The following is a 25,393-nucleotide window of genomic DNA, read 5'->3' as shown; positions in this document are numbered from 1 at the left end:
CCATTCTTTGTCCACTCCTAGTGTACGACTCTGACCGGATGGCTGCTTTATCCTGCAAATGACACTTTGAGTTATACCCGATCTCATAGGAGGTTAATAAGTGAAGATATAAATAGCTCTTTTTCATTTGAAATGTGACAGTGGGTATTATTAGCAAATGTTATACATTGATTTCATAGGGCATAACTCAGGAATATTATGAAAATAGATGACACATGCAATTAAAGTCTATGATTTCCTTTGCATGCTGAAATATTAAGGTGGTAAATATTCCATGTCTGAGGTCATGCTGAAGCGCTCCGCTGTCCTCTGTGCAATCTGCTCTCAGATCTTCTAATCAGAATATGCTGTATGTGAATACGAGATGGTTTTTATTGACGTCAGTGTGGACATTTTAGATTTAAAAACCAGTAATACCACCAAATAAAACCACTAATAGATATAACAGTTCAGTAATATTAATTTTCTATTAATTATGTTCATCCTAAATTAGCATGGGATGATATTGGTGTAGCCATTTAGGTCATATTTTTAAAAAGTTTAATCTTGTATATTTAGGATAATGACTATTTTAAGATAGTCAAGTGTAAATCTAACCTAAAGAAAATAATTTTATGGTTTCACTATTAGTCTATTGTATTTAATGTTTTGAAAGAAGTGTCTTATACTCACCATTGTGTCATTTATTTGATCGAAAACAAAGTAAAACAGTAACACTGTGAAATATTATTACTATTTAAAACAACTGTAAAAAAATGTAATATACTTGAATGGCAAAGCTGAATTTTATAATTTTTATTATAATTTTTTATTATTATTACTCCAGTTTTCAGTGTTATATTATAACACTAAATATGCTAATTTGGTGCTCAAGAAATTATTTTTTTAATTATTATTTTTATTATCAATGTTGAAAACAGTGCTGCTTTTTATTTAAAAATTTAGTCACTTTTGATCATTTAATGCATGTTTGCTGAATAAAAGCATCACAAAATCACTGACGCCAAACTGTCAGTATAACAGTTAACAACATCTCACCTTTGATTTTCATGTTTTTGAAAAATTTTATCCAGCATGTTTTGAGAATTTTTTAAAAAGGATCTTATGTGAAAAGACTTATGGGACAAACTCGTGTTTGGGAAGGCCAGTTAAATACTTCAAAACATTTCCTAAAGGTTGACTGCAGCATTACAGCTGGAGTCTGGACTATATCCTAGCTGCAGACTCCATCTAGTGGCGAAAGTTATTCACTGTCCCAATGTATACTGGACAATTACTCAAAAAAAAAAAAGTGTATATATATATATATGTGTGTGTATGTATATGTTTAATTGTATAGTAACATGCCATTAAATGCTGCACACTTTTAATTTGGATTAGAAACAAACTTTATTATAGCACAAAATATTTAATTTCACACAAAAAAAAAAAACAAGTTTATAGAATATCACAATTATAAGAAGTTAAATACACTGCCTACAAAACTTACATGACAGAAAAACTAATAACCTACTAACTTGAGTAAGGTTCACACAGCAGATGGTATGTATACACAAACCATATATATAACTCCTACTGTGTCCCATCTCCCTGATCTGCTTTGACTCATCACTCTCGTGTCACTATGGTGACCGTGAGATGAGTAACAGTGGATCTGGTGAGTGGTCACAAACTGTTTCATGTGTAACCGTGAGAGAAGTGGTGCTCATCACTGGCAGCACTAAGTGCATCTGCTGTTTCAGATCATGTGTGGTGTGATTTCTTATGTAATAAAAAAAGTTGATATTATGTAAATTATCTTCATATGGTTTAAATGAAGAACTTGCTGCTTTGAAATGCTTATGATTTGATGGTTATGAAGTCCACCAGTGACATACTGTAGCTCTCAACAGAGCCTTTGATATAAAGTGTTCTTCTGTGCAATATTCTTAAAGTCTACAAAGCTGACATTATTGTTAAAACCAATACAACAAGTACAGTTTTACAATAACTATAGTTTTTCAATACAAAAACAATATATTAGTGAGAGAATGTAAATGTTTTATAAGTTTTTTTTTTTTTTGGTAGAATCTAACACTTGCGAGAATACACAAAGTTTCTCAGGGGAATGCAAAGAGCACAAAAAGGAATGCAACACTTTGGGGAGAGAATGCTATACTTTTTGCAAGAAAATGCAAAATGTCTCTTAATACTATTGCGAGGGAATGCAACTGTTCTGCGTAAGAACGTAAAGGTTCTCGGGAGAAAGCAATAATTCTGCGAGACAATGCAAGCGCATTTTTCCTCCATTAGTAGTACCTTGTCCCTTTTGGGGCTCCGTAGTTTTTCAGTCTGGTCTCTTCCCAGCTTCAGTTTCAAGCTTCTTTCTTGAAGACTTGAAATTGAAATTTAATACCATTTTCTTCCTGAATTTCATCTGGTACTCCTGGAAAGCTTGTTTAAAGAAAATCAACAATTAATCAGACAAATTACAATGCATAAGTATGATCAACAACACTTTACAATAAGGTTCCATTTGTTAACATGAACTCACAATTAATCATCTATCTAAAGCATTTTTTTTTATCTTATTTAATATTTATTTCAGCATTTACTACATTATTGAAATCAAAAGTGTATGTTCATTTAATATAATGGACCTGAGTTTGCATGAACTAACAATGAACAAACATGATCAAAGATTAACAAATACTGTAACTACTGTATTGCTCATTGTTAATGTTATACAATGCACAAACTTATGTTAACAAATTGGACCTAATTGTAAAATTATGCCATATTATATTTGTAACTCTAATAAATGAGGGGATAATCCTACCCCTTTTGTTTTCTGAAAACATTGCGGTCAAATTTGGGGAAAAAGACATCGCAGTCAAATTCGGCCATGATGTCAGTGAGATAGATGAGATCACACCATGGATGCGCAAGACTTTCCTAAATAGCACAGTTACAATATTAACTGAATTACTGTATATATTTACACTTATAGACATGTTGCACAGATCAGGTTTCTCACCTTATACACCTCTGTGCCTCCTAAAACCCAGATGGTCTCCACAGTGTGACATAAGGGGGGCTCAGAAGCCAGACGAATTACTGATCCGAAATCCTTACACAGATAGTGGGCACGTGGAGGCACTGCACTGCAGTGATGCAGAATATAGTAAATTAATACAGAAATTGTAATATAAGTTATTTTTCAAAAGTTTGGGGTCAGTATATAAATATATATTTGTTGCTGTTGAAAGAAGTCTCTTATGTTCACCAAGCCTGCATTTATTTGATCAAATAATAAAACTATAATATTATGAAATATTATTATAATAAAAAATATATATCTTCCTGTGATGCAAAGTTGAAATTTCAGCAGCCTTTAGAAATCTTTTAAATATGCTGATTTATTATTATTATTATTATTATAAAAAAAAAACAGTTATGCAGCTTAATATCTTTGTGGAAACTGTGATACAATGTTTAAAGATTCTTTGATGAATATAAAGTTCCAAAGCATACAACATTACGACATTTATATTAAATATAAATATTGTGTAACATATAAATGTCTTTACTTTTGATCAATTTCATGCATCTTTGCTGAATAAAAGCATTGATTTCTTAAAAAAAAAAAAAAAAAAAACTTACTGACCCCAAACTTTTGAATGGAAGTACAGTTGCATAAAAGTGTTTATAAATGAACATACTTACGTCAGCTTCCTGCTCAATACCAAATTGATGCAGTTGGCCAAAGGGAAGACCGTCTCAGGACAGGAGGACAAGGAGATTCGCCCCCAGACAACCAGATTCTTCTTCCCTGATGTGCACCAGAGAGAGAGGGAAAAAAAAACAGTTATGATTTTTCATTATACTGTTAAAATTACATTAACTAAAATATAAATCAAACCATACATAGAATTTAAAGCCACTTACCAGGTGCTGACACAGCTGTAATTGTATCCATAAAGAACAGAAATTCTTTTCTGTAAACAACATGAGCACATTAGATATTTTGTGTGCAATTCGATATACATAAATTCAACTTTGATAACTGCATAGTGTGCAAAATGCAATTTGAGCTGCATGACAAATATCTTTGATGTGCTCCTAGCTTTCAAAAAAAGCAGGGCTGTGTGCACAAATCAGAATTGAACCAAGATTATCCTGCATCACACTGCATGCATTGATCCAATTTAATAAGCATGGCTAAGGCTCATACCAACATAATATTATATACCAGAAAAATAAAGACAATTCCCAGTAGTCTATAGCCCCGGTTTGCACATGCTGTTATCTCTTATCTCAAATGGGACGGGCACTGGGGGGCTCGAAGTTTCAATATAATTAAAAAAAACTGCTGACATTCAGTTGGAGTTCTAAAGGTCAGTGACATTCAAAGAGAGAGGGAGAGAGAGAGAGAGAGAGCTATCAGAGCTATCCAGAAAATATTTAAAATAAATGACAAGTAGTAAAAATAAACATTTCAAATTGAAATCTCAAAATTAAAAGTTCAAAATAATTTTATGTGAGCTGTGTATGTGTATGTGTATAACAAACACACATACACTCACACACAAAGAACTTTGTGAGAAACAATCTTACAATAACTTCTTATTTATACCATGTAGAAATTGTTGCACACCGTCCAGAAGGTCAACACCTTTGTAATCAGACAAACACCGATTTGATGTTTTTTTAACTAGTAATTGCTATATAGCCTAACTTTATGCCTCGAATGCTAATAAAGGAATTGTATCACGTCACGTCGTTCATGAATTCATCTGATTACTGATTCAAATTATTTATTCGTATCTAACATAACTTATAAAATACAGCGATTCCAGCTGAATCGAATGATGATAGAAACTGTACTATGTCTTACGGAAGGCTCCAGGGAAGCTGTCCGTTCTTTCCTATGCCCATGTCACGGCAGGCAGCCGCGATGAGCCGGATTGGTTTGCGCATCTCCTCCCCCTCGATGTTCATCTTTACGACCAGCTTATCGTCCGTCGGGCTTTGGACGTTTGGAAGAGGTGTTCGCAACCCCAGCTTTATAATGGAGCTTTTAAACATCTGCTTGAGTCACCGTGTGACGTCAAATGGGAGTGGCTGTCTGTAATTAATATTGTTTACATGGTAAAGAATCAGTTATCATTAGTCGAACTACACCTTTTTTTATTATACCTTTCCTTAAACAGAAGTAAACTAGTCAGGCTATTAAACTAGTCTTCAGTGGCGAGTCTGAAGTAATGCCTGTTGAAAATGTATATTTATAATAGATAATTATTTTAAATTATAGCAATATTTAAAAAATTTTTTTTAGTTTTTGATCAAATGAAATGCCTTGGTGAGATGTTCTAAAATCTTACCAACCCCAAACTTTGCAATTTGTCATATTAACGTTTGGAAGGCAAGAACTGTATTACTCAGATATTTCCCTTGTGTCTTTACTGCATATGCACCTTTTACAATTTAGGGTCACAATAAAAAAATTCCAAACAGATTAACAAGTAATTTATTGATGTTGTCAGACAGGTCATGCGTACGATATGTAATTCATACAAACATAATAGTAATCTGATGGTGTAAAATAGATTACACATGGTCTGTTAATAGCCAACACTGATAATAAATGTTAAGAAAATCAATTTCAATAATACTGATGAACATGGTTCAAATTATCTCATAATCACTGTAGCATTGTAACAGATCTATCATGTTTTAATGGTGATTTATAAAGACATTACAACAATAAAAAAAGTATTGTATCATATAAAAAAATATAACAGCAAGTCTGTAAATAAGCAAGAGAAAAAGTTATGTACATTGTTTTGCAGACTGAATTACTTCCAGTATACGCTTATATACAGTTGGTTTGCTTCCCAGTAATTGTCTTGAAACAAATCAATTTGTGCTGAAGAGCCACAAACCTCAATGATAGTTACTCCTTTATATAAAGCAAAAAATCTGACTAAATATACAGATTTTCACTGTGGACTTCAAATACATTTTAACGTGTCTATTTATAAATTAGAATTGAACATTTAGATCAACCAAATCCTTTGACTTATCAAAGAGCGACTAGTTTAAAGATTCTCAAATAGTGGCCGCTATGCTCCTGATGATCGCTATCAAGATATGAATTTCCAAATACATTCCTCTTAATATTACACAGGATTGTGTAAATCACAGTTATTGCAACAACATTGCACACATGAACATCAAATGGTATGATAGATACACACACATTCATAGAGAAAACAATTTTGACATTTGGATTGTGTGAATACTACAAAACCTTTTCCTCCACAACTAATCAACATACAGCTTGCAAAAATTGAGACATCTTAAATTCGGTAACTGCATACATTATACAATGTCAAACAGCTTAGTTGACAGTCCCCTGACCCTGGGCCACCACATTTGACCTCAATGTTAACTGAAGCTCTACAAGCAGAATGAGACCATGGTAAAGCATAAAGGCCAAAGCAAAGCAAAGCATGGAGTTGATATGTCATGTGGAGACATTGTCCTTTGAGCCATGGTTCAGGACAGGGCCAAACACCAGTCTCAAGAAGGGTGTGTGTATATCCTTGCTTCTGAAGCAGCTAGTTACTGTCATGCCTCTGAATCTTCGACAAACCATCTGAAGCTTGTTCTTCACTATGCCGCTTCAAAAAAGCACTCGTCCCTCTCCCTAAACACAAAAACAGCCTGTGAGGTTGTAATTTGTACAAAATTATTGTTTAAGTGGCATGAAAATTCCACAGTACCATTCAAAAGTTTAAAGTTAGTATAATGTTTAAATTATTAAAGAAATTAATAAATTTCTTCAGAAAGGACACATTAATTTGATCAAAAGTGATAAAAGACATTTCATAATGTTCCAAAAGATTTATTTTTCTATTATAGGAATAAACTACATTTTACAACATATCACAACAGAAAACAGTGATTTTAAATTGTAATTATATTTCATAGTATTATCTTTCAAAAACATTTCAAACAAATCTTACCACCCCAAACGTTTGACTGGTAGTATAACTCCACAGATGAATAGCCCTGGCTTTAAAAAGTCTATGCTTTCAGCAAAATATAATCCTCCACAAACATGAGGTAAACCCTTCTTTTCATTGCAAGATTGGGTGTGTTTAAACTAGTCTGACATTGACTTGTTATAAGCAAATCTCAACATAGAACAAACTAAAATTAAATTAAAACGTTAGGCCACAGTGAGACCGCTTTAGTTCAGAATGTGCTACAGAACATGGATAACAGAACTCACCTCTCTGTGACTGTGTGTGAGCTTGTCCAACCAAACCAACACTTGAGTAACCTAGATCGGAAAGACAGACATCTTAATAAAGCAGCCTAAGGTCTGTTTCACATGCAAGCAACATTTATTATATCTCAAAACCCATGCATCAGAGCCAGTACACACCTGGCTGTGGCTGTACACTGTTGACAGACAGTTGACCACATGACACTGTAAATGGTGAGAACTTTGGTTGAGAACTTGCTGGTGATGTCTGCACTGCTGGTAAAGAAAGGGTAAATATTCCAACACAAATATAACTCAAATGATCCCAACTTCTTATACACATCATGAATTGAAGACCACAATATAACTAAAATTGGATCAATTAGACCAGGGTTTCACAAAAACGTGGGTTCTTTACACATAGGTTATTTGGACTTTGTACAGAAGTTAACAGCATTTCAGCCAAAATAAAACGGAGCATATTAAATGTTTAAAGCTCAACTTAGGTTTAACGGAATATCAAATATTTATGTCAAAAAAATTTAGTATTGTAACTTGTATTTAAATCTTTATAAATCAAGTGCATTTTTTTTCCCATTTTCTTACTGGTTATGTGAACAATAACCAGAGAACCTTGTGTCAATGTGTCATTAAATGATTTACTTCAAGTACCGTATTTTCCGGACAATAAGTCACACGTTTTTTCATAGTTTGGCTGTTCCTGCGACTTATAGTCAGCTGCGACTTATTTATAAAAATTAATTTGACATGAACCAGAGAAATGAACCGAGAGAAATGAACCAATAGAAAACATTACCGTCTCTAGCCACGAGAGGGCGCTCTATGCTGCTCAGTGTTCCTGTAGTCTACACTGAAGACAAAGAGCGCCCTCTCGCAGCTGTAGACGGTAATGTTTTCTCTTGGTTCTTGGTTCTAAATAAATGCGACTTATAGTCCGGTGCGACTTATATATGTTTTTTTTTCTCATCATGACAGATTTTGGACTGATGCGACTTATACTCAGGTGCGACTTATAGTCCAAAAAATACGGCATATATTTTACATGTAAGGGGACCGGTTAATGAACAAATTTGGGAACCCCAAGATTACTGCAAAACCCCCATTATCAGACATTTCCAGAGATGAAATTTAAGATGTATGAAATTGTGCTTGTTGGTATACCGGTAATGTGAGTGCTCTCCTGTGTGTTGTCTCCTGAAGAAGGACCTGCTCCATCTCCATTGTTGGGTGCGTTGGATGGAACAGTTTCAAGGAGCCCTGAAAAGCATAACAGGAAAGTTAAACAAGATTTTTAAGAGTTGGGGTTTTGAAATAGCTCTTCATTTTCTTACCAAGGCCCCGGTAGCAGGACAGCTGCTGGTAAATCTGCTTCATTCGCTCGATGTTTATCCTGCTGGCCTCAGCATGATTAACCATGGGTTTAGGGTAGTGCACTCCAATTATGCACTTTGCAATTTTCTGGACACTTTCTGGGGCATTCCAAGGGTCATAGATAAATTTGGCAGGGAAGCCCCTCAATATGGGCAAATAGCGTCTGTAATAATAAAATCAGCATTCAAAGAGAATGGTCTCAATATTGAACCAAATTTTTTATTCATTTTTATTCAACTGAATGTTTGTGGATATAAGCAAGGGTCAAGAGTAGCACCTTATATAGTCTCCATTTGGGTCGGTACGTCGACCAAAGCCCACCGGACAGTAACAGTGAAAGAACTGCTGGAAGAATGAGCTGCACGAAAGCCACATCCAGCTTCCAGCATTGACGCTCCAGTCTGCATCCAGCAACAGCTCCTCAAACACCTTTAAAAACAAATCAAACAATATCAATATAGATTTTAGCACATAAAGCAACAGTTTTTTTTATTGAGATCCAGAACAATGATTGCAGTACCTTCATGCCCTCTTCCCAGCTGATCCACAGGTCTCCACGTGTAAGGAAGCAAGCAACAGCGTGCCTGGCCAGGTGGTGGATCCAGCCCTCCTGCCTCAACTGGGTCATTATGGCATCAATCCACGGGAAACCAGTCCGGCCCTCTGCCCACTTCGCCAGAGCTTCGGGGTTCCTGTCCCACGGGATCTTTACGCAGATGGGGTTGAACTCCATTTTGTCAAAGTGTGGGTTGTTAGTGGCAGCCGTGTAGAAGAACTCACGCCAGAGCAGCTGACCGTAAAGGGACAGAGGTGGGACACTATTTTTCTTGACCTGCATTTGAAAAGCCAGAAAAAAAAAGGATGAGAATAACTTGTCAGCCACTTAAGAGGATCTTACGAACGATTATCAGTGATGAAAAGTACCTTGAAAGTCAGAGTGAGACAGTGCTGTTCTCTTTACCTTTCTGTAGAGGTCTGTGAGTTTGAAATAGAAAAGTCTGCAGGAGAGGCAGCCAAACCGGAGGTAAGGGCTCAGGCCTGTGGGGCTGGCCAGCAAGGAATTAGCATTCATTCTGGGACGCTCAAAGTTAGCCACCCAAGCCTGAAAATGGAAAAAGATAATATATACAAATTATATTAATGGTCAAAAGTTTGGAGTGACCCATATTTGTTTGTTGTTTAAAAGAAGTCTTATATGCTCACCAAGGCTGATTTATTTTATGAAAAATACAGTACTATTGTGAAATATTATTTCAATTTAAACGAACGGTTTTATATTTGATCATATACTTTAAAATGTAATTTAATCCTGTGATGGCAAAGACGAATTTTCAGCATCATTACTCCAGTCTTCAGTGTCACGTGATCCTCTAGAAATCATTCTAATATGCTGATTTGATGCTCATGAAACATTTCCTTTTATTATCAATATAAAAAACATTTGTGCTGCTGAATATTTTCGTGGAAACCATGATATTTTATTTTCAGGATTCTTTGATTAACATAAAGTTCAAAAGAACAGCATTTATTTGAAATGCATTTATAACATTATAAACATCTTTGTCACTTTCAATCAGTTTAATCAATAAATTATATTTAATGCATAGTTTTCATTCATACTTATAGTACGGAAAATACGGTATATGGCGTAATACAATAACAGCATAACTGCAAAACTGTGTATTAGAGGACAAGTCTACCTTCCTCTCCAGGTGTCTCTCTAGTCGAGTCAGAGCTTCAGTTTCTCCACCAGGCCACACAGCTGAGGACAGTCCATCCGTTTCAAAACCTGAAGACACGAACACTTGTTCAAAATCTCATTTCCAACAGACACATGCAAAGGGAGGGAGCACGGCATCTCACCGAGCTCCTCCAGCGAGGGAACGCCAAACTTGTCATCATGGTCATCGTTGACTGGTGTGGCGCATTTGCCCATGACTTCAGCCGTGATCGTCTCTGCTGGTGTTTCCACAGGATCCATTCTGCTGATGAGCGTCTGAAATCGTTTATAGGTGAGAGGAGACTGTCCTCCGTTTAACTCTATGATCCTAGAGCAACAGATGGGATAATTAGAATATGTACACAATATAATGGCATTTCAGAGTTGTCAAGATACTAAAATTCAAAGCCAATAACAAGAACTAACATGATTCCCACAGCAAATGCTAATATGTAATATGCAACTGTTTAACACAATATTTCATATTTGAAATGTGATTTCTTTATGGTATTCATATGACAGATTAAAAATCTCTGTATCTTTCTGCATAACATTCTCAATAAAGAGTTAACTATCAGGCATGGTGGGCAACAGCTTCCCACAGGACTGTTGGCAGCCACGTTGGAAGTCATATGGGCATATGGCAATGATTACAGATACACTCACTTGTCCAGATCATAGAGTGTGTGGGAGATCCTGACGAAGGCTTCCACCCCGGCTTCAGTGGCCAGCTTCTTAATGGCTGCATCACGATCCTTCCCGAAGGGCTCAGAGTCGTACTCATATGACAGCCGGGTGATATTCCACTCCTAGGGAGAAAAAATGAAATAAAGAGATGCAGTGTCAAATAAGAGGCAGACACAGAACAGCATGTACCGACAGAGCGTTTACACAAAACTGTTGAATAGGCTTAGGCGGCTGACCTTGAAAAGTCTTGGAAAGACATCCGTGGGCTGTCCCCTGATGACAAAGAGGCGAAAGTTAAGTTTGCGAAGGCTGGCGTCCAAGTCCTCAAGACATTGCAGCAAAAACCTGTAATACAAAGAGAAATCTAATTTGAATAAATGACTAGTAAATGAAACAGTAGTTTAAATAGACATGGTTGTTTATTTTAATTCTTGAGGGAACAAGAGTGAGGTTTTTCTGAATAGTCCAGCAGAGGGCACTAACAGACTAATGGGGTCGAAAAACATATCGGTTATATTCTGTATTTCATGTGCAGTGTTCAGAATGGAATTGAATACTAGTTTACTGACAGTGTACTGCCTAATATTCCTTTGAAAGTAAGTTAAAACACAGTTGTGTTTAAAAGCAGTTAAAGTTGCTTAACAGTATGCTACACATAGTTTCTTAAAAGGATAGTCCTTCCAAAAATGTCATAATTTAGATTCTTTCTTCTGTTGAGCACAAAAGATGATATTCTGAAGAATGTTTATGGCAGCAATAGATTTTCGTAGTACTGAAAAAAACTAAGAAATAAATAAAATATACTGTAGAATTCAATGTCTAACGGCAACAGTTAGGTCTCCAGCATTCTTCATAATACATTCATTTTGTGAAGAATGAAACTCATTGGTCCACAGCAACATTCAAAAGCCCCTTGCCCAAATTTTGCTTTCAAAACTTTATTAAATCTATGATAACACCTAGATTCCGTACACTGAAGAAAATTATATATAATATTTTTTACTTAAAAACTTAAATAAATACACTTCAGGACTTTTAAGAACTGAATGTTGTTAAGGTTCCTGTGCTTTTTAACTAAAGAATTTGCATGACCCCTTACAGTCGTTCATGATATATTGAATAAGGATTAAGAATAAGAGTTTTATAAATATTTTCACTCACAATTTCTATCCAATAAATAATTTTAGAGCTTGGCATAACTGTCTGGAAAAATGTTAATTCTTTTTAAAAAAAAATGCCCACTGATTTGGCAATGACCTTGTGATTTTATTAGGTTGCATGGGGCTAAATGTGGTAATCAGTTTAGTCATTTAGGTTATTTATTAGATTATTATAGACCTTATCAAACTTCATGGTCACTGTTTGGTTAAACAAGCCAGCTAGATCCTCACAGTGTAAAATAGCATGCATGATTTTATTTTTAGCTGCACTGAATATATAACATAATAAGCATATAATAGAAGAATCTAATCCTGTCTGAGTGAGAGTTAAGAGTTCCCTCTTGTAGGACGGTGTATCAGCAGCATCTAGTTGAGCTTGTCTGCGACCCTTCCTAAAGACGTCTGATCCGCTACAGCACATCCCAGATCAAGATGAAAATGAATCAGCTCACACATTCTTAAAGTCACTGCCATATAATGGATCTGCATATGAAAGCACACCTGCAGCTTGTTCTACAAGTCTGAATGACATGTTTTGTCTTCCAGTACAAACTTTAGTTTGTTAGAAAAACATTGAGAAGCCAAATCATTTTCAACATTGAGAAACATAAGAAATATTTAATGAACAGAAAATCAGCATATTAGAACGATTTCTGAAGTATCATGTGACACTGAAAACTGGAGTAATAGCTGTTGAATATTAAGTCTTGCTATCCTGGAATAAATTCCATTAGCTATATATATATATAAAAACAATAAATAGCTGCCTATCAAGCTGGACTGTACAAACAGGCTGTGCATGTGTATGTAAAATCAAACACATTACTAGGACAACAGCCGGGGTGTCTTTGACACATAGACCGATTACAAATAAACAAAAGTATTGCAGGGCAATTCAGGGGACAAATTATACACGTGACCTCTCAAAAGAAGCCTTTTAACAACCATGAAAAGGAGTGGTGACATACCATAGGCGAGAGTCTGTTTGAAGGAGGTGGAAAAGAACTGTAAGTCAGTGCTGAAAGGGGAATGAGGTAATCGCATCTGACACACTGACCTACTTCCTCATGTCCCGCACCGCAGGGAGAGGAGAGGTGGCTGAGCTGTACGTTATATCATAACTCTGCTATGAGAGTGACCGCTCAAGCATCTCACAAGAATATCGCACCACAAAATGCCCTATTATAAAGATATAACCACCCAGCACTAACAGTAAACCAAGAGAATGGCAGTTGTATTTACTCTTTTGGTATTGTACAAGTCCTTAATGGTAAAACAATCCCAAATTAAACTTAATTAAATGGTCTTTATAATAGATACTAAAGTAAGGGCTACTTGTGGCCACCAAGTCAAAATTTTAATTGATAAATAAGCTAACATCAATTAAATAAACAAACAAACTGGAAATGTAAAGCTTCTTAAGCTATATATTTTACAAAGCATGGTACAGCTTACAGAAACTCCGCTTCATACTGAGCTAGTAGTATTCATACAATAGTTATGAGTGAAATTGCTAGTGCTAATTAAATAGATGATATAAATATTTGGCAGCAGGTGACTATTTCCACTATGACTGCTGGTAACAAACTGTCTAAAGTTATTCACTTCACTAGTATGCATTCCAGTTTTTGATGGTACATATTCAGATTTCACTAGAAAATGTACTAGTACTTATTCTTAGTCACTCACTACTAGTAACTATTTCAGTTTTGCTAGTGCTTATTCTAACAACTTTTGTACAAGACATGGGTACCAGTTTACAGTACATGAGAATAAATAATAGTACCTAATGAGTAATTACTAGTAATACTGGAAAAGGTACCAAAAACAACTACATACTAGTCTGAAGTGAACAGTTATCATCTAAAGTACATATTGACATAGAATTTAATTGCTAAAATACTACTAATTTAAACAGTGTTAAATTAGACTATAGTTAAAATGCCCATCTTGATGAGTATTCACGCAAACATTCGATTTATACTAAACATTGTCAGTCATTATTCCAATTCTGTGGTATTTCTGTAACTGAATATTACTGTTATACATACCTGAAAAACTTAAAGCACAGTTCGTTTTAGTAGTATCTTGGTATTGTATTTGTTTGTGCCACTGCTTGACATTTATATATTATTATGTTATTACTGATGGTTTACTTGTCGTTCTTAGTTAAAATAAATTTAATTAAGAGTTTGAAATCAAAGTTCTTTTTAAGAATCTTCCTCACAATACAAATATGAATCAACAACAATATAATTTGTAAAATACAAATACAATATGACGAAACATTTAGGTTGGATAATTGTAGTTTAAAAATGTGTCTAAAAAAATACCCTAACTCCCCCCTCCAACTAAAAAAATACCCCCGAAGAGCCACCAAAAGAGGGAATTCCCCCCATTTACAAAAAAATTCAAGTCCTGGACTAGTAGCAAATGACTAGTGTCTAATCTAATAGATTTTTATATATATATATATATATATATATATATATATATATATATATATATATGTATATATATATATATATATATATATATATATATATATATATATATATATATATATAGTAACAATATAAACTACTGTTCAAATGTTTGGGGTCAGTAATTATTATTATTTATTTATTTACTTTTTTAATGAATGCTTTTATTCAGCAAGGATGTGTTGAATTTAATAAAAAAATTATAATAAAGACTTATATTGTTAGAAAAGATTTCTATTTTACATAAATGCTGTTCTTTTAAACTTTATTCATCATGTTTCTAACAATGATAATAAATCAGCATATTAGAAAGATTTCTGAAGGACCATGTGACACTGAAGACTATAGAGTAATTATGAAGCAAAATCAGCTTTTCATCACAGAAATAAATTATATTTTGAAGTACATTAAATTCATAATTTTAAATGGCAATACTATTTTACAATATGACTGTTTTTTTTCCTGCATTTTTATTCAAATAAATACACCCTCGATTAACAGAAAATACTTCTTTAAAACACAATCAAACTTTTGAACAGCAGTGTAACTTAAAGACAGCTTGGCTTGTCACAGGATCTGATTTTCTCAGTTCTCTGCACACAAAGGAAACTCACCTCCATCTGTTGATTCCCACGTTGGACGATCCTGCAAACCAGGGGTCCAGTATGTAAACGCATCTCAGAGTATCGGCTCCTATTATAGAGTCCCGCAGAGATGGGTTATCATGGAGCCTTAAGCCCTTCCTGAACCAGTGGATCGTGTTGACCACCATTACTCCTTATATTCCGCAGCCCCTTCTGAAATCACGTCTGCTCCAGCAACTCCCAAATTTGCCTTCTCAATTCAGGTGTAAAGTCTGATCTGATTGCGTCTTTTTCAGCCTTGCTCAAGAAAAACTTTTCCCATGTTGGCTGAAATACTGAGCGAAAATTCCTATGGTTGCTTTACACACCCTGTGACTGAACACGGTGCGCGTGCATCAGAGAACGCAGTGTGTTTAGACTGTACGTCTAGACAGAAACGCGCCCCTAAGTGTAAAACTGACGGATTGATATTTCAAACAAAAACACGTACAGGAAAACCTCAACAAAGAAAGCACGCGAGCGTCAACACGAACTCGCGAAGACAGGCAGAAAAAAACAACAGCCGTCTTACTCCTTCCTAAAACGTTAAATATATGCGTTCTCAGATTATATACATATTTAAATACACGCTTTCTATTCATATATCGTTACAAGCGTCATTGGCGATGAATAGCCACACGATTGTTGTCCTTTAGTTGAATGTCAACTCACCCCGCGCACCCTCAGCCATTAGTTGACTCCGCCTACCCACTGACGCAAACTGGCACCAATGTAGCTGATTGGTCAGATCCATGCAGCACACGTAATAGTCCATCACGTTTCTGCGGCGTGCTCGCGCAGACTCGCGCTTGTAACATCACAGATGAGGCAGATTTTTTCAAGTTAATTGAATGTTCTCGATTATCTTGGACCATGACGTGTAAAGGTCGCTTAAGATAATAATGCATTTAGATAAATGCAAAGAAAAAGTTTTTTTGTGCCGATGTTACTGCTCGACTCTGATTGGACAGGGCGTGAGTACCCGGATAGGCACATGAACAAAGGCACAACAGATGAGGGTAAATATTTGTGCAGTAGCGGTAGGACGTAACTTTAAGTATATCAATTATTATGGTCATAACATCACTTCGAATTTAAGGTAAACTAGTAGCAATCTAAATAATAAATTATGTAATTGTTATATAATACATAATTAGCTCATATTGATGACTGGGGGATAGTTGTCATAATGGCTTACTAATAAAATTCTGAGTCAAAAGTCCAGTAACATACCTGTATCTGTTTCAATAACTTCGTTTTTGTTTTTGGCTTCAAACACCTAGTGCAACACCCTCATTTAAGGTATTCATTTGATTATTTATTTATTTACTGTTGAAAATTTGCTGCAAAGTATGTAATAGATAATAATGGCAGGTTCTATTGTGCCAACTTATCCCATAGAATTAAGCAGTAAAATGGTCTATGATGAAAGATCAATATGTTGAGAAATACAGCATTTCACAAAGGGAACTACTACACTGATCCAATACATAATTAGTTTATTGACTAGGTCTTCACTTCGATAGATATAGAGAACATTAACATAAAATTAAGTAACTGAAGCAATTTATCATTTAAAGATCAAGCCTCTCTTATACTGCTAATTTGAGATCAGAGTTGGTCATTTTATTAATCATGGAAACCACTCTGGACAGACCTAAATGTCAGTTAACTTAATATAACCTATATCTTTCATCCCCAATCATTGATTTGAATGAGGATAATTTGTAACGTCACTAACTGAGTTCGGACTATTATTGTCGTTTGAGTGAATAAGACATGATGATTGCTTTAGTTGAACGCTAGATGGCAGTCTACCCCGACACAATGCTAAATTCAAGCGCGTTTCTCAAATAGTTTTTGATCTGATACTTCTTAATAGAATAAATATGAGATACAAATTTATTATTTGTATTCAAATATTATTAATTATTGGTTCAGTGCGTTTAATTAGTAAAAACGAGTTATGCTTTCAAAAATGTAAAGTTCCTTATAGTCTTAATTTTTTGTTATCCAAAGAGGTCAGTGTTGAGTAAAATATGGCCCCCTCTTTATTAAAGCAGGTCTGAAAACATTTAAATGCTCAAGTGTAGTACAGCTCTAAAAGCATCTTGTTTGCTTTTTTATGTTAGTCACTGATGCTATTGCAATATCTTTAAGTCTTTAAAAATAAATGTCTTAATGCCATTTTGAGTTATGTCTATTTCTTTAGTGTTTTTATTCTTCTGTATACTTACTGCATTGGTCAAAGCTACTAGTAAAACAAGTGATTGATGTCTCACTTTTATACTTAGTTTTACATTGAAAACATTTTTCAGACTGGGAGTGAAGTTAAGAAGCCTCCATTCAAGATGACTGATATATTATGCATACGCTTCATTATTAATGAACAGGAATCTTGTTCTCTGAGCCCCATATGAAAAGGAGAATACAGAAGAGGACAGGTGTTCATTTGATCCCTTGTTTTTTGTCCTCAAACATTCTGCCCTGCTTGGTTTACTGGATCAGAGCAGTTTCATGCATGCTGACTTCTAGTTGTATAAAGTCTTATCAGTTTGTTTTGGCCACTTAAGACCTCTAGCTCTAAAGCTCTGCTTTCACTCTGGAGACCAATTACATTTTATTTACAGATGGAAGTCTTAGTAAATGGAGTGCAATCAAAATTTCTGGGAAAAGTGGGTTTAATAAGCAGTTCGGTAGTAAATTTACTTAACTGCAAATGTTAATTTTAAAAGCAAAAATATAAAATCATCTATCTAGCTAGCTATCATAAATTCTTCAGACTACGAAATTTCTTTATCTAGTATGTAAATCTATATCTAAATACATACATAGATAATGTTCAATGACCTTTATGTCATAACACAAAGAAATATTTTGGTTAAATTTATATAGCCTAATTTGGTGTCATAATGGTAGTTTAATTTTTGCATGGTCTAATATCTCTTCATAACCTTTTTGGAGGGGATCTCCCAATGAACAGAAGTACACAGAAGACAGATCTATCATGCAGCACCGTGCGAATTCAAACCCAACCGAATACGCAGCAATGACCCTGTCAGCGTATTGGATGCAGTACTGTATGTGGCTCCTCCTCCAACTGATGCTTCGCAGCCTTCAAACACACTAGTGTGTGTGCCATAACAACACCACTACTCCTTCAAAGTTGGGGGCGCATTTTCAACAGTGAACGCAACAATTTGGGAACTCGCCTGTTCCTTTTCAATAACATTACTGCGGACAGAATAAAGCAGCCAAGTAGTGGCGTTTGTTTGCAAAGGAAGGTTCCCCTTGCTTTCAGCCTTATGGACAATATGAAGTGCAGTTATGGCAAAAAGGGGTAAATCCGTAGTGAAGACCCTGGAGGATTTGACGCTGGATTCGGGTTACGGTGGAGCCGCGGACTCCTTCAGGTCATCCAGCTTGTCTCTGTGCTGCTCCGAAGCGCACATCTCCTATGCGCATGGAGGGCACTGCTTGCATCTGACCGACTCCATGCGCAGTCGACACAACAGCATAGACACCGTCAACACCGTCCTGGCTGAAGACGGCGAGACCCTGGAGTGTTCCGGACACTGTGCGAAACTTCCCGAGCTTGAGGATGTGCCCTGGAGCCTCGGGGAGGTGGAGAACGCGCTCAACAAGGAGGAAGAATTGAGGTTCGGGACCGTTTCCGCGGATCTCCTGGCGCGCCTCTCCACGCTCGTGAGCCGCGCTCTGGTGAGGATCGCAAGGGAAGCGCAACGACTGAGTTTGCGCTACGGCAAATGCACCAAATACGAAGTCCAAAGTGCCATCAAGATGATTCTATCGTGGACCATTTCGGTCAACTGCATCGCCGCGGCTCTCAGCGCGCTGTCCATGTACAACATGAGCACCGAGGATAAATTCAGCCGGGGGAAATCGGAGAGATGTGGCTTGGTCTTCTCCGTGGGGAAGTTCTTCAGGTGGATGGTGGACAGCAGGTTCGCAGTGCGCATCCACGAGCATGCGGCCATATACCTGACGGCCTGTATGGAGAGCCTCTTCCGAGAGGTCTTCACCCGGGTGTTGAATAGCTCGGTGGTGGAGAAGGATAATGGGATCCCCAAATTTACTCTAGAATCCTTTGAGCAGGCTCTGAGCAATGATTCGGAGTTATACGGCCTCCTATTGCCCTATCAGCACCTCACATGTGGGAAAAATGCCAATGGTAAGTTCAGCACTTGAAAAGCAGTTCAACAGTCGTTTAAAACAGATTAATTGATTGTTTTTTTAGGGGAAACACTTAAAGCTTGGTTATGTTTTTATGACCCTTGTTCCGGTCAGATTTTGATTATGGTAATATGGTGCTTGTACTAAGGGAAAAACGCAACTAGATATTGTTTATACAGTGACATGAACTTTTAGGCCCACTGCCCAGAAACTGACACCATCTTTGTATATATTATTACAATGACTGCGTTTACAACATTAATCAGAATTCGGCCATACAGTACATTGCATTTATGTAAGCATCAAGTAAGGCCATTGGCTGCATTTACATTCACAAAAAAATGTAATATGCTGATATTACAATATACTCGTGTGTTTGTTGTTAAGGACATGTTTAAGTTGGCTGAGTAAAAAATGGAGCATAATAAATGGCAAAATCTTGCTTAAGTGTATTGTATAGATCCTTGAATATAATAATCACCAAATAATGTGCATGTAAACACAGTGATTATGATGTTTGGCCCAAACACTTCAGAGATGTGAGATAACGTAATCTATCAGGGATGTGCTTTGATTTAAGTGTGCATGGACATATTAAGATATGTATTTGGCTGTGTGTGCTGTGCACTATGTATAATGTAACTTTGTGTTAGAGAGCGGCTCATTTTTAATACTGAGCTCAGCTGCATTTTCCATGGGTAATTAGCTCACAGTACCATCTTGTTGTTTTTAATGTATCATTTGTACAGTTATGGTACTTAAGTTATGAATGTGTCATCCAGAATGTTTCCAGGCTGTAGTGCAGATGACATAATCCAAATGAAAGACCCTGGGGTAAAGGGACTATTCAATGTATAGCTTCCAATAATGCTTGTGCAACAATGTGGACTTGCAGGACCAAAGAGAGTGATGATGTCATTCATTTAATACAGCTACCTGGCAGAGGGACTTTTCTATAATAGTCAATTGGTGTCCATTTTAGGTTTGCATATGGACTGGTGCCACTTGCAAAGATATATTCACTAAACGTAGTATATTTTGTGTTCATTGTTTTTATATAAATATACCATAAATACTATATAAGACATATAGTACATACCACATATCAAGTAAAATTTCTTTAGCGCTTTTCAAACTTTTCAGGGCAGAAAATCAGAAAATCTTGATGTGAATGTTTATAATATTACCCTAAGTGAGTAATTGTTTTAGCTTGTTGAAACAAACAAACAAAAAATTGGGAAAAAATTGGAATAAATTGAAAAAATTGAATAGTTGTCAATTCAATGAACATAACATTTCACGGTAGCTAAATTTAACATTTTAAGGCAGCACAAGCATTTTTTTTTACAGTGATATAGTTATTTATCCACTAATATATATCCAATTTTATATAAAGAGCTGAGTGATGGTATAAATAACAATTTGCAATGAAATAAACAATCGCGCACTTGGTATATGCTTTATATATCACTTAACGTGAGTATACGTGTGTATATTAAACATACATAAATACATATATATACATTTATATATATATATATATATATATATATATATATATATATATATATATATATATATATATATATATATATATGTGTGTGTGTGTGTGTGTGTAAAAACAGATGTAATAGACATGAAACAAAGGAATCTCAGATTAGTTTTAATTTATACTGGACAGGCTTCAGTTTTCTCACCTCTGTCAGAAATGCCTCATTTTGCATAAATTAAGAGGTTAGCATTTCAACAAACCAATTACATGAATATTACATCTCCTCCATAGTAAGGTACATTTCTTCCTCAAGGGTGGTATCAAGATGGGCTGCCAGATAATAGCCCACCCTTTGTTCTTCTCTGGAGAGCTGTTTTAATTGACCTAGGGGTTCATTTAGAGAAACAGAAAGCCTTCTTCCGCTGTAAATTGTGTTACAGTTAGAGTAAGTGTAAATTTTAGACTTGCAACTGTTACACAACCTCTTAATTTCCTTATATATGTATAATTGCATTAAATGCGTTCCAAGCTTTCTGCAGTGGTGTAGATGTGGAGGCAGTTGGTTCAACTGCAGAGGTGGCCTGCACTGAGTTAGACCAGATCTGTTGTGTGCCTGTGTGTGTTCAGTGCCAGACACTGAGCAGTGTTTAAGGGTATGTTTGTGTGTTTGTGTGTGTGTGTTAAGGGATGCAGTGTTAGGGAGTCCAAGCATGACACAGGTCTAGTTGTACCAAGCTGCTCCAGGACACAGCAGGTTCTTTACTGTCTGAAGCTTTGGGTGTCAGGGATTTCTTCTGCAGCAGGTTTGTTGGAGGCATTACCACACTTAAGGGTAATGTTGGAGGATGAGATAACTATGGTATCTTGGTTTCACAGATTGTTGTTTTTAATTCTTCAAATTCATGTCTGTTTTATCAGTCAGGGATCACTGAGAAATGGTAGAGCAACACAAATGTTGTCAGAATTCTAAAACTATCAATCGTTCTGATCTTAATTACTCAAATTCAGTAATCCATCAAGCCTTGGCATTGAATCGATCTCTCAGACAAATTAGCTCTTGTCTTAGAAGAATGCAGGCAGTGTTGTGTTCATTTTTGTCAGGTTCTGAAGGCTCTTGGCCGTCAGATTCTCTGCCCACAGACTTTGCTGAAAATGTAGATGATAACATCACTACGAAATTTGCATTCTGCAGTGCAAGAATCCAACAAGAAAGAAAATACAGATAAAACGCAAAGGTAACAATACAGAGACACCTCCTGGGGAGAGATACCTGCCTAACATGAGTCTATAAGGAACAATTTTACTCAAAGCAACAGCAAGTTGAAAGTTACTGACTTGTGCAAACCTGTACATTTCAATATTGCACAATGCTGTATTTTAAAGAGGTCATAGGGTTGGGTTGGTATGATAATGTTTAAGCCAATATAAAAATATAAGTTTTTAATATAAGTTTGACATTTTCTATATGTATATGACAATAGATACATTAGAGCCTTAAAAGTACAGACGCTGATCTCCTGTAGGCATGAGATGTGCATGAGAATGCAGCCCAATTGCACAGATGGCTCTCAGCATGGCTGATGTGGCAGGTCCTGAGAGAGGGAACACTCCTCGATTCATCAAAATTTACTGAACTATGAAACATAATGAGCTGAGCATTACACACTGTTTCTAACTCGAGCACGTGTATGTGTGGATTCACCCACACACATATGCATGCGCATGTATTGCAGCTCTTGTAAATAAACAGACACACATAATGGCACGTCATAACTGTGCCAGAGATCCTAAAAAAAAAAATACTCTCATTGAAAGTTTGAAATCATTCAAAAAGAAAATAGTTTTACTTAATCATTAATCTTCCACTGAAAGTCACTCAGGAGTAACTAAACACAGGAAGCCATTAACTTATGTGACAATAAAACCAAGAAAAGAAATGTCAAAGTTGAAGCCAAGGTCAGTTAATAATAAATAATAAATATTAAATAACTTATTTGCAGATATTGTCCATGAACAAACAGTAAACATATATACCATATTTTCCCACAGATAGGGATTACTACCAATCCTCACAACAAAGATCCATGACAAACAAAAGAGGAAAGACCAGATATGTATCAGTGTAATGCTCAGATTAATGTTCACAATTTAGCATTACAAGATTCCAAAGGGAAAATACACTAGAGATGCGGTGGTGAACGCTATCAGCAGACACTAAGCAGCAGACAGTAATGACAAAGTATCAGTTTGTGGCGCAAAATAATGAACACATTTTCACAAGCCCAAGGTCAGACAGAGGTCAGACAGCTTCCTTCAATAGCAATCGATACCACTAATGGTTTCAGCTTACTAGTTTGTCATTTTGTTGAGTAGTTCCAACAAGCTTTTACTGCTGTATTTCATTTGGTCTAATTCTTATCATATATTAAAGAAATGTTCCGGGTGTCATTCAGGTTAAGCTCTTTTGATTGCTTCTGGGTAATACTGTCGATTATCACAGACAACTCATTAACTAGCCCCTTGGTTTGTGAAAACGAACAAAAACCTTGTTTGCAATTAACTTACAATAGTAGTCTATGGGTCGTTGTGCTTACATTAATTCTTTAAAATAAAAATTTGTAATTTCAATTGAACCGTTATTTGAAAGTGCAGTGCAATGCAATGCCTTGCCACATAGATGTAAATTTTAAGTGCAATTACCTTACCTTACCTTACCTTATTACATTAGCTTACTATATACTATGCAAAATGGGAACACATTTATATATATATATATATATTTACTGTAAAATACAATACAGTAAATATGGTTTGCAATAACCATGAATTAACTGGTGAAAAACAGTAAAATGATATTCCCAGAAAGCAGAGTTTGATGTACAGTAGATTGATGTATTATATAACTTTATTATGCATAGTAAAATATACAGGGCTTCAGTCCAGTGATACCTGAAACACTGCACCCCCCCCCCCCTCCAAAACAGTAGGTGGCCTTTTATTGTGGCCGGCCTAAGGCACACCTGTGCAATAATCAGGCTGTCTAATCAGCATCTTGAAATGCCACATCTGTGAGGTGGATTGATTATCTCTGCAAAGGAGAAGTGCTTACTAACACTGATTTAGACAGATTTGTGAACAATATTTGACAGAAATAGGTCTTTTGTGTAGATAGAAAAGTCTTAGATCTTTGAGTTCAGCTCATGAAAAATGAGGGCAAAAACAAAAGTGTTACGTTTATAATACGTTTATTTTGTTCAGTGTATTTTTCAGATTTTTAATTCCCATATACTTACAAATAAAAAATTGAGTTTTTTTTTTTTTTTTTTTTTTTGCAGTGGTGCAATATAAGCACCATTTTATGATCCCCAAAGAACCTTTCTATGAGCAGTTCTTCAAAGAACCTTTCTTTGTGTGAAGAATATTTTAATAATCTGAAGAACTTCTTCCAATATAAAGATCCTCTTGTGCATTGGAAAGTTTCCATTGATCTTAAAGGTTATTCGTGAAATTACTCATGCCAATAAAGAAACTTTATTTTTTAGTGTACCTAATGTAATACTTTAAAACCATCTGTATTTGACCCAAAAGATGTGCTTTCAGTTTTTAATAAAGAGTTGAATTTTGAACACTCTGTGACATTCAACACCCACAACAAGACAACATATTCAGAAAGGCACTATTGCGGCAGACTTGTACCTACTCACACCTCTTTGCTGTGTCACTGGCTGTTCTCTACTTATCATGAAGATGAAATTGCTTCTCACATCCTGCAGAGATCTCTTCTCTGTTTGTGAAAAGATTGGTGATCCTATAAAAGAAAAAGACATAAAGAATACAGAGAGAAAAAGAAAACTGCAAACAGTGAATGTAGTGGTGCTTAGATGAAGAGGTACTACAGACAGCCAGCACACAAAAGCCCGAGGAAATTCAGGGCTTTTATAAGTGGAAGGATTCGCTTTTTATGTCAAGCTACCATAGTGTGTCTTTCGTTTGTGTGCGTGTATGTGAAAGATTTGTGCGTGGGAAACCACCACTTGTGCAAGATCACATATATAAATGTGCATACCAAATCAAAACAACAGACACCATAGTCCAAATTAAGGTGTAGAGAATTCTTTTACTTTTGTTTTGGAAAAGCATCAGGCTGTCATCCTGTGTGACCAATTGCTACAGCTTCATCCTGTGCAGTTGGCATATGGTTTATATTATTTCAAGGTTTGTGTGTGCATGGTTTTTTTTCTTTCTGGTTTCATGACATTTTTATTACAAACACATGCTACTTTCAGAATAAGGGTCACTTACTGGAGAGGATGGACACAGATGCGTTCAATTAATGGTGCAAATTGCCACAAGTTATACAGCAGAAAATTAAGTTAAGAAAGAGCCT

The 25,393-nt window shown here is 35.7% G+C and overlaps 2 protein-coding genes and 1 pseudogene across 3 annotated transcripts; 1 reads left to right on the top strand and 2 right to left on the bottom strand.

Moving 5' to 3' along the window:
• Positions 1 to 2,048: 2,048 nt before the first annotated feature.
• Positions 2,049 to 5,015, bottom strand: LOC113075821 (dihydrofolate reductase-like). Its single transcript, XM_026248472.1, has 6 exons — positions 4,877 to 5,015; positions 3,928 to 3,977; positions 3,706 to 3,811; positions 3,017 to 3,143; positions 2,819 to 2,934; positions 2,049 to 2,433 (listed from the first exon to the last, which is right to left on the bottom strand). The coding sequence occupies exons 1-6, from the start codon at positions 4,978 to 4,980 to the stop codon at positions 2,355 to 2,357; spliced, it is 582 nt and encodes a 193-aa protein (XP_026104257.1). The 5' UTR covers positions 4,981 to 5,015; the 3' UTR covers positions 2,049 to 2,354.
• Positions 5,016 to 5,755: 740 nt separating this feature from the next.
• Positions 5,756 to 16,025, bottom strand: LOC113075818 (cryptochrome-1). Of its 2 annotated transcripts, none has more exons than XM_026248468.1 (13): positions 15,312 to 16,025; positions 11,291 to 11,399; positions 11,034 to 11,176; positions 10,511 to 10,695; positions 10,348 to 10,436; positions 9,609 to 9,749; positions 9,168 to 9,479; positions 8,925 to 9,076; positions 8,608 to 8,810; positions 8,438 to 8,533; positions 7,436 to 7,531; positions 7,280 to 7,330; positions 5,756 to 6,691 (listed from the first exon to the last, which is right to left on the bottom strand). In XM_026248468.1, the coding sequence occupies exons 1-13, from the start codon at positions 15,467 to 15,469 to the stop codon at positions 6,603 to 6,605; spliced, it is 1,824 nt and encodes a 607-aa protein (XP_026104253.1). In that variant the 5' UTR covers positions 15,470 to 16,025; the 3' UTR covers positions 5,756 to 6,602. The 2 variants fall into 2 exon arrangements, with proteins under 2 accessions (XP_026104253.1, XP_026104254.1); XM_026248469.1 differs by having other exon boundaries at positions 7,436 to 7,528.
• A 2,588-nt stretch (positions 16,026 to 18,613) lies between these two features.
• Positions 18,614 to 19,579, top strand: LOC113075820 (ankyrin repeat and BTB/POZ domain-containing protein BTBD11-B pseudogene; annotated as a pseudogene).
• Positions 19,580 to 25,393: the final 5,814 nt, after the last annotated feature.

The sequence above is a fragment of the Carassius auratus genome, unplaced genomic scaffold, assembly GCF_003368295.1.
Source record: "Carassius auratus strain Wakin unplaced genomic scaffold, ASM336829v1 scaf_tig00017706, whole genome shotgun sequence".
NCBI lineage: Eukaryota > Metazoa > Chordata > Actinopteri > Cypriniformes > Cyprinidae > Carassius > Carassius auratus.
This window is presented reverse-complemented; position numbering and strand designations above follow the sequence as displayed.

Coding starts and splice junctions, on each gene's coding strand:
- LOC113075821 (XM_026248472.1), bottom strand. CDS start 4,980: ATGAACATCGAGGGGGAGGAGATGCGCAAACCAATCCGGCTCATCGCG. Junction 3,144..3,705: donor GTATTGAGCAGGAAGCTGAC/GTAAGTATGTTC, acceptor GCATCACTGCAG/TGCAGTGCCTCCACGTGCCC. Junction 2,935..3,016: donor GAGGCACAGAGGTGTATAAG/GTGAGAAACCTG, acceptor TGTGCTATTTAG/GAAAGTCTTGCGCATCCATG.
- LOC113075818 (XM_026248468.1), bottom strand. CDS start 15,469: ATGGTGGTCAACACGATCCACTGGTTCAGGAAGGGCTTAAGGCTCCAT. Junction 10,437..10,510: donor TCCCTCGCTGGAGGAGCTCG/GTGAGATGCCGT, acceptor TCGTGTCTTCAG/GTTTTGAAACGGATGGACTG. Junction 8,534..8,607: donor GTCCTGCTACCGGGGCCTTG/GTAAGAAAATGA, acceptor TATGCTTTTCAG/GGCTCCTTGAAACTGTTCCA.